Raw genomic sequence first — 16,231 nt, 5'->3', positions numbered from 1 at the left:
CCCTCGCCAACATGGTTAATTCTTAACTACCTCTGCAGCGGCTGAGCAAGCATTGTTATTGCGCATCCCTAGCTATCCAGGTAGTGCCAATGGGTTTTTTCCTTAAACTGAGCCATTCCTCTGCTGATGTTTTTTCCCACTATGGGGTTCAATTGAGAATTCCAGGGCATTAACCCCAGGAATGGGAACAACGAGATATCTCCAAGTCAGGTTGGTTTGATGAAACGGCTGAAGGTGGATAGGCCTTTAATGCTCCTAGAGAGGAAGTACTGTAGCAATGTTCTGGGACTCAATTTCATGAATCACTGAAATAAGTGGATAGTGGGAAAGCATTTTTTGATCACGTGAAGTTTCCCAAGAGCCAATCAGATGTTTGTGCAAGACATTTAATATATCATTCAGCTGACCTCCTTTAGCATTGCTCATGGTAAGTTAGAACATACTCTGAGTGTAGGAACACTGCAGCATTTGATGCCAAATGTAGTAATCTGCTGCAAAGATAGCTCTGTGTTTAAATCAGGCCACAATCCAAATGCTGTCAAGAGAGAAATCCTGAGCTCTATTGGAAGTCCATTGCTCTTGGTGAAGAAAGTATAATAAATTGCAGATGCTTGTGTATTTTTCCCTTAAGGTCAGAAAAAAAAGTCAGCACAAATTTGGTCTTTCTCTCTTTTGCTGTTATGATTCTTTGAAATATGATGTTCAAGAGCTGAATGCAAGATTTCTATACTTTTGTATAAACATTGATAATGCGATCGGAAGAATCACTGCAGTTTCAAAGTAAATCTGGAGCAAAGGTGATAATGATCTTGGAGAAAAAGTGCCACATGATCTAAAGGTTTGTTCCTCTTTCAGTTGCAAGAATGTCAGAGAAGACAAATAGATCACTCGCTGAACTTAGGACTGAAATTTCACAGCTGAAGGAGAGTAAGTTTAATAGCCATCAGAGAGACCTTTAACTTTCAAGTATTCATACTGGAAACTATCAGAATAATGACACAGGAATCAGGTGGATCAATAATATTGTACAGCTACTTATCAATGGCTCTAGAAGATACTAAATACCTTTGTCTCTAGTGTGATCATATCAATAAATGATTTCCCTCATTTCTCTGCTCCTGAATGGGAGGTCTGATGATGCAGTGTGTAGTTTCCCTGTTTCTGATCTATAAGCTCTCTGTTTGAGTGCCACTTAAGAGTGCCGACTTGATGGCCATGGGAGATCTGTTCATAACGAGGCCAAACAGGTTGATTAGCAACCTGCAAATCCTTCTAATTCACCTATGGCAGGCGGTAAGAGTGTGACAGACTCCTGTTCAGCTATGCTTGATGTGGAATGGCCCCCCTCAAGCTATAGCTTCTGGCTTTAGGCTAGTGACCTGTTCCAGGGAAAACAAGCTATGGAAGCCAATATAAGCATTTGCTTTGACTGCCTCATGCGGCTCTAGATATGGGAAGGCTTCTAAGTTTGCTCCTGTCCCTGGGGCATTTCCAGTACCTTGACTGATAAAAAGGAAAGGTGGGGGAGGGGGGAAAGACAGAGCTCCTCTGCCTGTAACAGGCAATGCAATCGCATGGATCTGAAGGGGGAGGGTGGGCATCAGCACCCTTAGTCTGAGATTTCTCTGTAGATACCCTTTAGATGCCCATTTTGTGTGGGGGGGGTAAGGATGATGCCTGGATCCCTCAGAGGATATAGGCAGAGTCATGTGTCATGTGCTCAGTCACTTTCTTACCTGACAGGGACATATCAGATCCTTTGGATCTTTTTGGACAGTAGGGACAAGGGGCTGAATTTTCCCATTCCTGTGCAGATGGGCTTGGAGGCAAGACTGGGAGCAAAATTTGAAAATATTGCATCATGGATGTCCCTAACACAACCCCACCTCTGAGTGATGTTGCCAAATATGGGATGTGACCAGCATCAGATACTTGCCCGACAGCGAATGGTGGCTATCAGGCTCGATTAAGTGGCTATGTGGCAATTTTGTGACACTGCCACAATGGCCCTTGTTGATGCTGAAGACTGGCAGTAGTCCAGAGGTGGCCTCCTGCAACACATTTGGGAAAATAACTGTGCTGTTGGTCTGCAGCAAGCCTGGTCTTTCTGGTCCCACTGCTGGGTGCCCACCACTGGCCAGGATCAGGGTCTTGCTAAGGACAGAATTCAGTAATGCAGACAGGGTCAGGTCAGGTGATGCACACGGCCATTTCATTCTGCCCAACTGGGGCGATGTCAGGGTGTCTCCCAACTCTCACCGAATATCTCACATAGATTTCACTGGAGTCTCTAGGAATTGAAAATTAATCATCAGGACATCATTGTGAATGACCACGGAGAAAATTCAGTTCTGCTATTAAGAAAGTTGTGCTACTTGAATTTTCATTTAGACAACTGATCCATGCTGATGTTTATGATCCACTCGAGACTCCTCCCAGCCATATTTCATCTCCCCCTCTCAACATATCCTCTATTCATTTTTCTCACATGTCCTTATCTAGCTTCACATTAAATACATCTATGGTAGCCTCAACTATTCTTTGTTGTAGCAAGGTCTGCATTCTAGACACACTAGTTTTGGACATCTGCACAAGTGGAAACATCTTCTCTAAGTCTATGCTATCTAGCCCTTTCTTAATTTTAAAGATCTCTACTGGGTCACCTCTCAAATATCTCTTTTCTTGAGACAAAGGCCCTAAAATATTCAGTGTTCCCTGATAGGATCTTTCTCACACATTCTACATTGCATCTATTTCTTTTTGAAATATGGAGATCAGAACTGTTCATTGATTTTGGATGAGACACTACCCTGGATAATTTAAATGAGACTTCAGGGCCTCACACTGAGCTCCTCACAGGAGATTTTCCTCTCAGCTTGTGCTCCACCCAATCTGAGAACACCCTCAGTTAAAACTGATCACTCTATTCATCTGAGGTTAGGTCCAACTAAGCAGAGGTAAAAACAAAAAGCTAAAAGCTACTGCGGATGCTGGAAATCCAAAACAAAAACAGAATTACCTGGAAAAACTCAGCAAGTCTGGCAGCATCGGCGGAGAAGAAATCAGTTAACGTTTCGAGCCTTCATGGCCCTTCGGCAGAACTGCAGCATAGTTTCAACAAGGGAGAAATATAAATTGGTTTAAGGTGGGTGGGGGGGGTGGGGGAAGAGACACATTGAGGGTGTGGTGTGAGCAGATAATCAAAAGATATCACAGACAAAAGGGTCAGAGAGGTGTTGAAGGTGGTGGTCTTTGTCTGAGAAAAGTGCTAATTAAGAATGGAAAACAGGATATTCAAAGTACAGCTCTATTGGGGGTGGGGTGGAAAGACTAAGGGTTTTAGTTTTAGATTTAAAAATAATGGAAATAGGTGGGGAAAGAAGAATCTATATAAATTATTGAAAAAAAAAAGCGGGTGGGGGGGGAAAAGAAACGGGGTGGGGATGGGGGGAGGGGGAGTTTAAGATCTAAAGTTGTTGAATTCAATATTCAGCCCAGAGGGCTGTAAAGTGCCTAGTCGGAAGATGAGGTGCTGTTCCTCCAGTTTGCGTTGGGCTTCACTGGAACAATGCAGCAAGCCAAGGACAGACATGTTGGCAAGAGAACAGGGTGGAGTGTTAAAATGGCAAGCGACAGGGAGGTTTGGGTCTTTCTTGCGGACAGACCGCAGGTGTTCCGCAAAACGGTCGCCCAGTTTGCGTTTGGTCTCTCCAATGTAGAGGAGACCGCATTGGGAGCAACGAATGCAGTAGACTAAGTTAGGGGAAATGCAAGTGAAATGCTGCTTCACTTGAAAGGAGTGTTTGGGCCCTTGGACGGTGAGGAGAGAGGAAGTGAAGGGGCAGTTGTTGCATCTTCTGCGTGGGCATGGGGAGGTGCCATAAGTGGGGGTTGAGGAGTAGGGGGTGATGGAGGAGTGGACCAGGGTGTCCCGGAGGGAACGATCCCTACGGAATGCCGTCAAGGGGGGTGAAGGGAAGATGTGTTTGGTGGTGGCATCATGCTGGAGTTGGCAGAAATGGCGGAGGATGATCCTTTGAATGCGGAGGCTGGTGGGGTGATAAGTGAGGACAAGGGGGACCCTATCATGTTTCTGGGAAGGAGGAGAAGGCGTGAGGGAGGATGCACGGGATATGGGCCGGACACGGTTGAGGGCCCTGAGCAGAGGGTTAGTCCTGTTTAAAGGGTTAGATTATGAGGACGGGCTGGTACCAGAGAAAACCAAACTGGTTCAGCAATGCCCTTGAGGCAACAGGAACCTGCCACCCTTCCCATCCCAGTCTGGCTTCAATCATTCTTAGTTCTTTCTGATGTGGATTAGCAAGACATTCAGTTATAAAATTACACTTTAGTAACAACAAGAAAAGTTCTGAATGGAACTTTGTTATTAGGGCAAGATCTTATCCAAATTAAACCTGCAGAGTCATCTTCACCAAGATGTGGAATCCAGATTGCTGATCTACTTCACTCAATGTGTCCTGCTCACCAACAGGACTGACAAACCAGATGTGGAATTAGAGGTATACGGTTTAGTGAGAATGGACCTGGGTGTCCTCAACATTGGCTGTTGGCCTCACAAAGTCACATGGTTTTAGGTCAAGGAAGAGCAAGAATATCTCCCACTGATACACCTGCCATTTATCCTTCAAGTGATGAATCAGCATTCCTCTATGTTGGACAGGACTGGGAGAAAGGACTGAGGAAATCAAATGCACAGAATATATGCGAGTGGGAATTTCAATACCCACTACCTGCCCTAACTCAGCAGTATGGCCAATGGCTGAGCTCATCACATTCTGAGTGACAGGGCTGCTAGAATGGACTTGCAACAGGTGAGGAAACCATCATGAAGTCAGAGTCACTCTGACCTCATCTTCACCAACTTACTCATCAAAGTCTTCTCTGTCAGCCATAACATTTGTACAAGTTAACACTCTACAGCCCAAGAGAAAACAAAGTCCCATGTGCACTGTGAGGACACCCTCTGTTATAGGGTCGATCTTCAGACAACTCAGGTCATGAAATTACGAGTTCAGTCTCTCAGGAGGTTTCCTGATCCGTGTGGAACATCGTAGCCCCACGAGCTCCGATTCTTTTGCAGGAAACACATTCTCTGGAACCGCATTAACATCAGGTACCTCATTAGGCACATGCAGTTCAGTGTCTTCCACTCCAGCTGAGACATCGGGCATGTCTGTCATTGGTTGAGTAACCCCAACAGGAACCACTGGTTCAGGAATAGTTACAGGTGAAACAATATCTTGTTGGGTGATCTCTCTTTTTCTTGAATGATCCACATGCTTACAGGTGATCCAGCCCCCCACTTCCACGTGGTACAACAATGGTCCAGTTACAGAACTGACTTTACCAGATAACCACTTTGGTCCTCTGCCGAAATTCCTTACATATATTGTTTCTCCAGTAGTAAACTGCTGCTCATAACTGCAAATCACGAGTCTATTTTTGGTTCCCTTGGCTTTTCTCCACCTTCTCCAAGTGGAGAAGTATTAGGCTTAGTCTTGTCCGACGATGGCACCTCATCAGTAATTCTGAATCCCCTTTCTACGAGTCTTCTTTTTACCACAGAATTTAGTCTTGGCTTTCGTTTTGACTTCACTGTCAGGCAGATTACTCTCAGGCGAAATCTCAACTTGCTTTGGTCCAGTAGTTGAGTTACCCATGACTTCATATGGACTCGCATCTTGGAAAGTTCTATGGCTTTTCCTTTCAAGGCCTCTTTAGGTTCATTCAGCTGATTCTTCAGCTCTCTGCTAGACAGCTAGTTTCACAGAGCTGGAACTGCCTTGGAGTTTATCCAGACTCCTGTCTCCTGGTTGAATCCAGCTCCCAGGGCTTCCTGTGAGCCCTCTCCAATAACCGGCACTTCCCCAGAGCCCTATTCAATCACCATGGCTTCACCTGAGCCCTGTTCAAGTTTCTTCTGCTGTGCTTCCATTTTAGTCTTTAAGACAGTCTTTATTTATTCATGTTGCTGAATGGTGACAAATTCCTTTTGCATTTTATCTTGAAGGGAATCAAATGTTCTTTCAAATGTTTAGTTTCTTCTTGCCTTCCCTCTTTTGCCCTCTCTCTGGGGTCTCTTGTCACCTTCGACAGAGATGCCCCCTTCAGGCGGCTCTTGCTGCCCTCGGCAGAGTTTCCCATTCTCTTAGATCCCTTGTTTCCTTTGGCAGGTTTGCCTTCCCTTTCGGGTCTCTTCCTCCTTCTGGCAGAGTTGCCTTCTCTCTGAGGTCTCTTGTTCCCTTCGGCAGAGTTACACTCTCTCTGTGGTCTCTTCCCTTTAGCAGAGTTGCCCTCGCTCTGCAATCTCATGTTGCTTTCCACAGACTTGCCTTCTCCCTGGGGTCTCTTTTTTACCTTCAGCAGCATTGCCCTTTCTGTTTGGGGTCTCTTGTTCCCTTCAGCAGAATCACCCTCTCTCTTGGGTTCCTTGTTCCCTTTGGCAGCTTTGCCCTCCCTTTGGGGTCTCTTCTTCCTTTTAGCAGAGTTGCCCTCTCTCTGATGTCTCTTATTCCCTTCGGCAAAATTGCCCCCTCTCAGGGGTCTCTTGTTGCCCTCTGCAGAGTTGACTTCTTTCTGGGGTCCCCTGTTGCCCTCTCTCCGGGGCCTCTTGTTGTCTTCAATGCGTTGCCCTCTCTCTGGGTTCTCTTGTTGCCTTCGACAATGTTTCCCCCTCTCTGGGTTCTCTTGTAGCCTTCAGCAGAGTTGCCCTCTCTCTGGGTATCTTGTTCCCTTCAGCAGAGTTACTCTCTCTCTGGGGTCTCTGGATGCCTTCCGCAGAGTTGTTCCCCTCTGGGGTCCCTTGTTGCCTTCAGCAGAGTTGCCCTCTCTCTTATGTTTCTTTTTGCTTTCGGCAGAGTTGCCCTCCCTCTCTTACGTCTCTTGTTGCCTTCGGTAGAGTTGCCCTCTCTTTGGGGTCTCTTGTTCCTTTCGGCAGAGTTGCCCCCTCTCTGGTGTCTCTTGTTCCCTTCCGCAGAGTTGTTCCCCTCTGGGGTCCCTTGTTGCCTTCAGCAGAGTTGCCCTCTCTCTTATGTTTCTTTTTGCTTTCGGCAGAGTTGCCCTCCCTCTCTTACGTCTCTTGTTGCCTTCGGTAGAGTTGCCCTCTCTTTGGGGTCTCTTGTTCCTTTCGGCAGAGTTGCCCCCTCTCTGGTGTCTCTTGTTCCCTTCCGCAGAGTTGTTCCCCTCTGGGGTCCCTTGTTCCCTTCAGCAGAGTTGCCCTCTCTCTTATGTTTCCTTTTGCCTTCAGCAGAGTTGCCCTCTCTTTGGGGTCTCTTTCCCCCTTCGGCAGAGTTGCCCTCTCCCTGGGGCTCTTGTTCTTTGACAGAGTTGCCCCCTCTCTGAGGTCTCTTCTAATTTTCTGTCCATAGCCATTTTTCTCGTACTCCCCTGTTTAAATGTATTGCCGCTTTTTAGAACAGTGATGGTTTTTTATCTCGGGCTGTATCTGCAGCTGTCGGCTTTTCTGTGCTGTGTTTCCCGCACTTTTCGTGTTTTGGTGGGATTCCTGCGATCGCGAGTCTTTTCTTTTAACTTTGTAAAACCTCGTTCCTATTTGGAAAAAAAAAATTCTTCTCCCTTTCCTGGCCGAGTCTGCAGGTTTTTTCTTGTGTTTAAATTCCGTAGGTTCTTTTGATGTTGGACGTCCAGCACTTCGCGAGACCCAATGGCCCTTATGGTCCAATCGGGGCTGCTTTTGTTTAAATTTAAAACTATAGCACTTCTTTCTGCTCTGATAGCCCTTTTGTTTTTAACTTGCAAGCGTGCCAGTTTTTTCTAACCTGCTGAGCCCATGGGGCTGCTGCTTATTCTACAATGCGAGTACAGATTCTCTTTCTTTTAAGTTTTGCTAGGCCGTCTTGTATATTCTCAATCGGGGTCTTGCAATTTTGTATTTTTTTAGATGTTGGGAGTGCTTCGGGCGATTTCTCAGCCATTTGGTTTGGGGCCCGTTTTTTCTTTAACTTAAGGCGACAGCATACCTGGTCAGTATATCTTCCTTTCTTTTTAATTATCTTGAACACTTGTCGGGTGAGGGACAGCGCCGGATCTGATCCCATCCTCGTCACCAGTTTGTTATAGAGTCGATCTTCAGACAACTTTTCTTAGTGGAAACAATTAACTTTATTTACAAGACAGTAGCAGCAACTTACACGTGTGCATCAAACTGCATAACTAAAGAAGAACTCTCCACGAGAGGCTCTCCTTGCTGCTAACACATTGGTTTACACAGATCATGTGATCTTACAACACAGGATTATTCTTAAAGCTACGGTCTTAAGTTTCCCATTATTACTACATCCTCCATTGCAAAGTATGGCATTGCCACCAGGCTAAATGGGACAGACGAAGGGTAAATCTGGCACTTTGTATTCGTGAAGTTCTGTGGGCCTCCAGAAGCCACAGAATTGTAGATCACCATAGTCTGCAAACTCACGGCCCATAACATCCCATATTCATCCATCATCATGAAGCCAGGAGACCAGCTCTGGTTTAATGGGCAGGGAAGAAGAGAGTGTCGGGAGCAGCACCAGGTAATCCTTAGAATCAAGTAACAACCTAATGGAGGTATTACCCAGGGCTAACTATGCTGAACACCAGGAGAAGTAACTGTGGAAGCTTTAAAAGCTATGGTGTGGTCCCTTTAAGAAAGCGATGCTGAAGATGCACGTTAGATGGAGGACTTTTAATGCTTGAGGTTGAAAGAGTAAAAAGAATAATAGTAAATATGTCCTTGTATAATGATATCTTTGCACTCCTGTAATTTAGTTTGCATGCAGCACCTTCGAAAGAGCCTTTGCTTCAATAGTAGCAATCCTCCTTCAGGGTCAAAAGGAGCTGGGTTCAAACCGGACTCCAGACACTCCCACCGAGTGGAGACCAAAATCTGGATTCTCAATATTGGGTTGACAGTACAAACTGGGCTGAAAGAAAACAAGAAACACCTCAGCTATTCCTTCCTAAAGGGAGGCCCAAAATTAATTGAATCATGCTGAGCCTATTGTACAAGTACCAAAGGGTTCAATATGGTGGCTGGTTAGCTTGCTCATTTGCATTGACCTCATATTGTTAAATGTACCACGCCAGGCATCCAGGACGTGTGCTTGAAATGTGAATTTTATATTTTACATTTGCAAAAAGGGGGCCTGACAATTTTGCACAAGACATCAGGGATTGCCTAACCATCGCTTTTACCACCTCCCAACTGCCTCTCATCCTTCCCCTACTACCGCTCCTTCCCTGACTGTGCCCACCCCCAGCTCTTCCACTATGTTTCCTACTGATTATCCTCCCTATCAAGAGTCTCCCCTCCCCCTTTCCCAACCGGAACCCCCTTCCCCAACTGCGTGCCCCCCCTGAATGACTCTGAATGACCTCTGCGACGTTGAACCGAGCTTGGTGCTTCCTGAGGCTGACGAGTTGTCTCTGGGACTGTAACTAGGGCCTACGGTTCACTGTAACTAACCATTAGGTTGGGCGGTCTGATTTCCCAGCCACAGTGTGCGTTGCCACAGGATTGTGTCTGATTCAATCAAGATCCAATTATAAGGTCCTGGAGTGTGAGACTCTGGGTGGGATTTTCCAGTCCCACCCACCACTGGGATCATCTGGTCCCGTCGAGACTCAATGTACTTTTGGCTGGGCCACCAAATCTCCCACAGCGGGTTCCATTGAACCTGATCTGGGGCAAGACACTTGATGGTCTGTAACCAGTATCTTTACAATGCTGGGTAAACCTTGGTGAATAAGTAGATTTTTTTTTGTGAGGTACTGGAATGTACCTGCTGGTTCTAATATTTATTTAAATTTCTTCACAGAACTATGTCATTCCCGGTGTCCTGGCCAGTGGAGGAAGTTCGAGCAACACTGTTATTACTTTTCAACAAACGAAAAAACCTGGATAGATGCCCAGAGAGCCTGTGCATCAATGGACGCCAATCTTGTTGTCATTAACAAAGCTGAGGAACAAGTAGGAGATTTTCAAATGCACCAACAGCTGTTAACTTTGTAGCATGTTCAGAACCAGAAGGGCAGGGACAAAAGAACACAAGAAATAGGGGCAGTATTAGACAACATAGTCCCTCAGCCTGGCCCACCATTCAAAATGATCATGGCTGATCATCAGCCTTAACTTTACTATCCTGCTCGCTCCCAAACATCCCTCAATTCCCTGAGAGATCCAAAATCTGTCTATCTCAGCCATAAATATATGCAAGGAAGGAGAATCTACAATCCTATGAGGTAGAGAATTCCAAATAATCACAATCCTCTGGTTGGAATACTGTTGGAAACCTCATCCCACCCGTAGATGAGATTTCATAAAAAATCCAAAGGCTGCTTGGCTGATTCGCCCACCCACCAACTGTAAGGCTGGACAGGCAGTGAAAAATTGCTTTTAATTAATTAACTAAGGGCCTTAATAGGCCTCTTTATTGTCAACGGGCACGCTGCTGACTCTCTTGTGCACCCGCCGACTGAAATGTCACACGAGTGTGCGATGGCGTTGGGACGCTTGCCCGTCGGAATCACACACTATTTTACGCCCGATCGGGTTGGTTGGGCGTCCGCCCGCCTGCGGGAAGTAAAACTCTACCCCAAGTCTTTCTGAACATCCACATTTAGGGAGTATCAAGCCTTTTCAAAAACATTCTGCTTTTTTATTCTTACTACCAAAGTGAATAGGCTCACACCTTTTGTGTCTTCCTCACAGCTTGCATTCCCAGCTAGCTTTGTATCATCAGAAAACTTGGATACATTACTCTGATTCTCTTTGTCTAAGATAGATTGTGAATAGGTGACGCCCCAGTATTGCTCTTTGTGACTTTCCACCCAATATAACCTCACAACTTGAAATGTCCCATTTATCCTTACTCCACGTTTCCTGTCCATGAACAAATCCTCCATCCATGCTAATATATTACCCTCAACTCTGAGAGTCCTTTTCTTGCCTTTTGTGTGGCTCCTTATTGAATGCTTTTTGCAAATCCAGGTATACTCCAACAAGTGGTTTCCCCTTTATCGACTAGTTACATCCTCGAAGCACTCTGATGAATTTGGCAAACATGATTTCCTCTTTGTAAAACCACGCTGACTCTGTCCGATCATGCTATGATTTTCTGAGTGCATTATTAACACTTCCTTAACAATAGATTCCAGCATTTTCCCAACAACTGATGTCAGGCTTACTGGCCTGTAGTTCCCTGCTTTTTTTTCTCCCTCCTTTCTTGGATAGGGGTGTTACATTTGCTAACTTCCAATATACTAAAACCATTCCAGAATCTGGGGAATTTCGTAAAATCATAACCGCTCCATGTCCCATAACCATAAATGTCCCGGCGGCTACCCTTTTAAAACCTCAGGATGTAAGCCATCAGGTTCTATTATGCTTCATATGGACTTTATTTGCTGATGCTTTATTACCATTAAACTCTCTGTCCCTTCCTGTTCCACTCTGCTCATCTTTACCCATATCGCCATACTGCTGTGGCATCTCAATGTTTCTTTTCAGATTTCTATATCTCCCTTCATCTGACTCCTCCCACCGACCCCCCTCCCCTCACACCCTCTTTTAGTTCTAAGCCCTATCTGTAGCCCTAGTTTTTTTGATTTGCCAGGACACTGATCCCAGCCCAGTTTAAGTGGAGCCTATCCTAGCAGAACAGCTTCCTCTTTCCCCAATACTGCTGCCAGTGGCCCATGACTCTACTTTCCACACCACTCTCTGAGCGATGTGTTTATTTCTCTAATCTGATTGATCCTATGCCAATTGGTGTGTGGCTCAGGTAATAATCCAGAGATTATAACCTTTGAGATTATGCATTTTAATTTGGAGCTTAACTCCGCAGCTCAACAGAGTATCATTCCTAGTTCTACCTATATTGTTGATTCCTATGCGGATCATGACAGCTGGATCCTCACCTCCCACTCCAGGTTGTTTGGCAGCTGTGAGGATCCCAGGGAGGGAACACATGCTTTGAAACTTTTGGTCGTGGGTCTAAAGTACAGTGTCTACACCTTCACTATAATGTCTCTATTACCACCCCTATTCCAAACCTGCAAGCTCCACCATCTGGAAGAACAAGGGCAGCAGACACATGGGAACATCATCGCCTGCAAGTACCCCCCAAGCCGCTCACCATCCAGACTTGGAAGTATATCTCCATTCCTTCACCGTCACTCGGTCAAAATCCTGGAACTCCCTCCCTAACAGCACTGTGGGTGTACGTACACCACAGGGACTGCAGCAGCTCAAGAAGGCTGCTCACCACCACCCTCTCAAGGGCAATTAGAGATGAGCAATAAATGCTGGCCTAGCCAGTGGCGCCCCCATCCCATGAAAAAATAAAACAAAAAACGCACTTTCTTTCTCACCACTCCACTTTAATGGCTTCCTGCAACTTAGTGCTTTGGTTAGTTTTCCCATCCACATAAAATGCTCCATCACTACATCCTGAATCTACATATCTACACACCTGCCTGTCTCACAGTCACACCCTCCTGTTCCCTAAAGTTCTACTTAACCTAAGGGACCTCCAGGGAAAAAAGTGTCCACATGATTCTCCTCCTTCCTGATGCCCTGCAATGCTTGTAATTCAGACTCCAGTTCAACAAGTTTCTCCAGTTCCTCATAACGTTTAAGAAGTATTTGGATGCGCACTTGCAATGCCATGGCATACAAGGCTATGGGCCTAGTGCTGGAAAATGGAATTAGAATAGTTAGGTACTTGGTTGACCGGCACAGACTCGATGGGCCGAAGGGCCTTTTTCTGTGCTGTAGACCTCTATGACTTTGTGACTCTAGGTCTGCGCCATAGTCACTTGAGCCACAAACGCTTGATGCTGATACTGTTACCTGAGAACATAATGTTCTCCACAAACTGTCACATGCTGCAGTTACCGCACACCACCTGCCCTACCATCTCTATCTAGTCTTATTTGTTTACTTGATTAGTTAATTGGTTACTAATTTAGTAAAGTAATAACAAGGTACAATCTCTTGATTTAGAGACAAAAGTAAAACACTCACCAGGTGCTGTAGGTGAAGCACCAAATTCGCACTTGAATCAAATTCCCAACTTGAGCACTCTGTGAAGTACACTATTCACTGATCATTCTATGCTTCAGAGACAAAGGCCATTCTGCCCTCGCTCCTGTGCTGATACTAGTTGTTCAACTGGGCCTATCTGCCACAAATATATTTCCCCCTTTTTCTTTTATATTCCAGTTCAATTACTTCCTTAATCGCTTTTTAATTCATGACGTAATGTCTGAACAGCCTATATCTTTGCGGTTCCATTAGTGATCCTAGTTTCTGCTGCTTTAGAATGAACATATTGTGCTTCAACCCTCTGGGCAGTGACAATTCAGCTGCACAATCCCATCTGATCAGAGTCACACAACATTTGCACATTTAAGGAGCAATAACCTTCCTTCGTGAGTATCCCAGGGGTTATTGATAAACATCACTGTATCCATGTGGACAGATAATGATTCCCCTTATTGAGGAAACAGCAATACTTTGGGGAAGTCCTGCCCTAGCCGTAGCCACAGATAACTGCTGAAGGACCTGTAACTGAGTTAACAGATGTCCCTGTGGATACCTAAAAGAAGGATATAAATGTTGAGGATTGGTATGCCTTCACTGTCCCAGTAGTGCAATGTATGTGTGACTCACTGTCCCAGTAGTGCAATGTATGTGTGACTCACTGTCCCAGTAGTGCAATTTATGTGTGACTCACTGTCCCAGTAGTGCAATGTATGTGTGACTCACTGTCCCAGCAGTGCAGTGTGTGACTCACTGTCCCAGCAGCGCAGTGTGTGATTCACTGTCCCAGCAGCGCAGTGTGTGATTCACTGTCCCAGGAGAGCAGTGTGTGACTCACTGTCCCAGCAGCACAATGTGTGACTCACTGTCCCAGCAGCACAATGTGTGACTCACTGTCCCAGCAGCACAATGTGTGATTCACTGTCCCAGCAGCACAATGTGTGACTCACTGTCCCAGCAGCACAATGTGTGACTCACTGTCCCAGCAGCACAGTGTGTGACTCACTGTCCCAGCGGCACAATGTGTGACTCACTGTCCCAGCAGCGCAGTGTGTGACTCACTGTCCCAGCAGCGCAGTGTGTGGTTCACTGTCCCAGCAGCACAATGTGTGACTCACTGTCCCAGCAGCACAGTGTGTGACTCACTGTCCCAGCAGCACAGTGTGTGACTCACTGTCCCAGCAGCACAATGTGTGACTCACTGTCCCAGCGGCACAGTGTGTGACTCACTGTCCCAGTGGCAAAATGTGTGACACACTGTCCCAGCAGCACAATGTGTGACTCACTGTCCCAGCGGCACAGTGTGTGACTCACTGTCCCAGTGGCACAGTGTGTGACTCACTGACCCAGTGGCACAGTGTGATTCACTGTCCCAGCAGCACAATGTGTGACTCACTGTCCTAGCAGCACAATGTGGGACTCACTGTTCCAGTGGCACAGTGTGTGACTCACTGTCCTAGCAGCACAATGTCTGACTCACTGTCCCAGCGGCTCAATGTGTGACTCACTGTCCCAGCGGCACAGTGTGTGACTCACTGTCCCAGCGGCACAGTGTGTGACTCACTGTCCCAGCAGAACAATGTGTGACTCACTGTCCCAGCAGAACAATGTGTGACTCACTGTCCCAGCAGCACAGTGTGTGACTCACTGTCGCAGCGACACAGTGTGTGACTCACTGTCCGAGCGGCGCAATGTGTGACTCACTGTCCCAGCTGCACAATGTGTGACTCACTGTCCCAGCAGCGCAGTGTGTGACTCACTGTCCGAGCGGCGCAATGTGTGTCTCACTGTCCCAGCAGAACAATGTGTGACTCACTGTCCCAGCGGCACAGTGTGTGACTCACTGTCCCAGCGGCACAATGTGTAAATCACTTATGCAGTGGCACAGTGTGTGACTCACTGTCCCAGCAGCGCAGTGTGTGACTCACTGTCCGAGCGGCGCAATGTGTGTCTCACTGTCCCAGCAGAACAATGTGTGACTCACTGTCCCAGCGGCACAGTGTGTGACTCACTGTCCCAGCGGCACAATGTGTAAATCACTTATGCAGTGGCACAGTGTGTGACTCACTGTCCCAGCGGAACAATGTGTAAATCACTTATGCAGTGGCACAGTGTGTGACTCACTGTCCCAGCGGCACAATGTGTGACTCACTGTCCCAGCAGCACAATGTGTAAATCACTTATGCAGTGGCACAGTGTGTGACTCACTGACCCAGTGGCACAGTGTGATTCACTGTCCCAGCAGCACAATGTGTGACTCACTGTCCTAGCAGCACAATGTGGGACTCACTGTTCCAGTGGCACAGTGTGTGACTCACTGTCCTAGCAGCACAATGTCTGACTCACTGTCCCAGCGGCTCAATGTGTGACTCACTGTCCCAGCGGCACAGTGTGTGACTCACTGTCCCAGCGGCACAGTGTGTGACTCACTGTCCCAGCAGAACAATGTGTGACTCACTGTCCCAGCAGAACAATGTGTGACTCACTGTCCCAGCAGCACAGTGTGTGACTCACTGTCGCAGCGACACAGTGTGTGACTCACTGTCCGAGCGGCGCAATGTGTGACTCACTGTCCCAGCTGCACAATGTGTGACTCACTGTCCCAGCAGCGCAGTGTGTGACTCACTGTCCGAGCGGCGCAATGTGTGTCTCACTGTCCCAGCAGAACAATGTGTGACTCACTGTCCCAGCGGCACAGTGTGTGACTCACTGTCCCAGCGGCACAATGTGTAAATCACTTATGCAGTGGCACAGTGTGTGACTCACTGTCCCAGCAGCGCAGTGTGTGACTCACTGTCCGAGCGGCGCAATGTGTGTCTCACTGTCCCAGCAGAACAATGTGTGACTCACTGTCCCAGCGGCACAGTGTGTGACTCACTGTCCCAGCGGCACAATGTGTAAATCACTTATGCAGTGGCACAGTGTGTGACTCACTGTCCCAGCGGAACAATGTGTAAATCACTTATGCAGTGGCACAGTGTGTGACTCACTGTCCCAGCGGCACAATGTGTGACTCACTGTCCCAGCAGCACAATGTGTAAATCACTTATGCAGTGGCACAGTGTGTGACTCACTGTCCCAGCAGCACAGTGTGTGATTCACTGTCCCAGTGGCACAATGTGTGACTCACTGTCCCAGCGGCGCAGTGTGTGAATCACTGTCCCAGCA

General features: G+C 46.8%; 1 protein-coding gene across 2 annotated transcripts in view; it reads left to right on the top strand.

The window, feature by feature from the left end:
* Positions 1-16,231, top strand: part of LOC144668992 (CD209 antigen-like protein C) — a 47,087-nt gene that overhangs the window by 11,486 nt on the left and 19,370 nt on the right. For both annotated transcript variants that reach the window (XM_078531531.1, XM_078531530.1), the window contains exon 4: positions 9,837-9,988. In XM_078531531.1, the coding sequence (XP_078387657.1) occupies positions 9,837-9,988 (152 nt within the window). The remainder of the gene's footprint in view (positions 1-9,836; positions 9,989-16,231) is intronic.

This window comes from Cetorhinus maximus, chromosome 28 (genome assembly GCF_964194155.1).
Source record: "Cetorhinus maximus chromosome 28, sCetMax3.hap1.1, whole genome shotgun sequence".
Lineage (NCBI taxonomy): Eukaryota > Metazoa > Chordata > Chondrichthyes > Lamniformes > Cetorhinidae > Cetorhinus > Cetorhinus maximus.
Note: the sequence above shows the minus strand (reverse complement) of the source record. Positions and strands in the feature narration are given on the sequence as shown.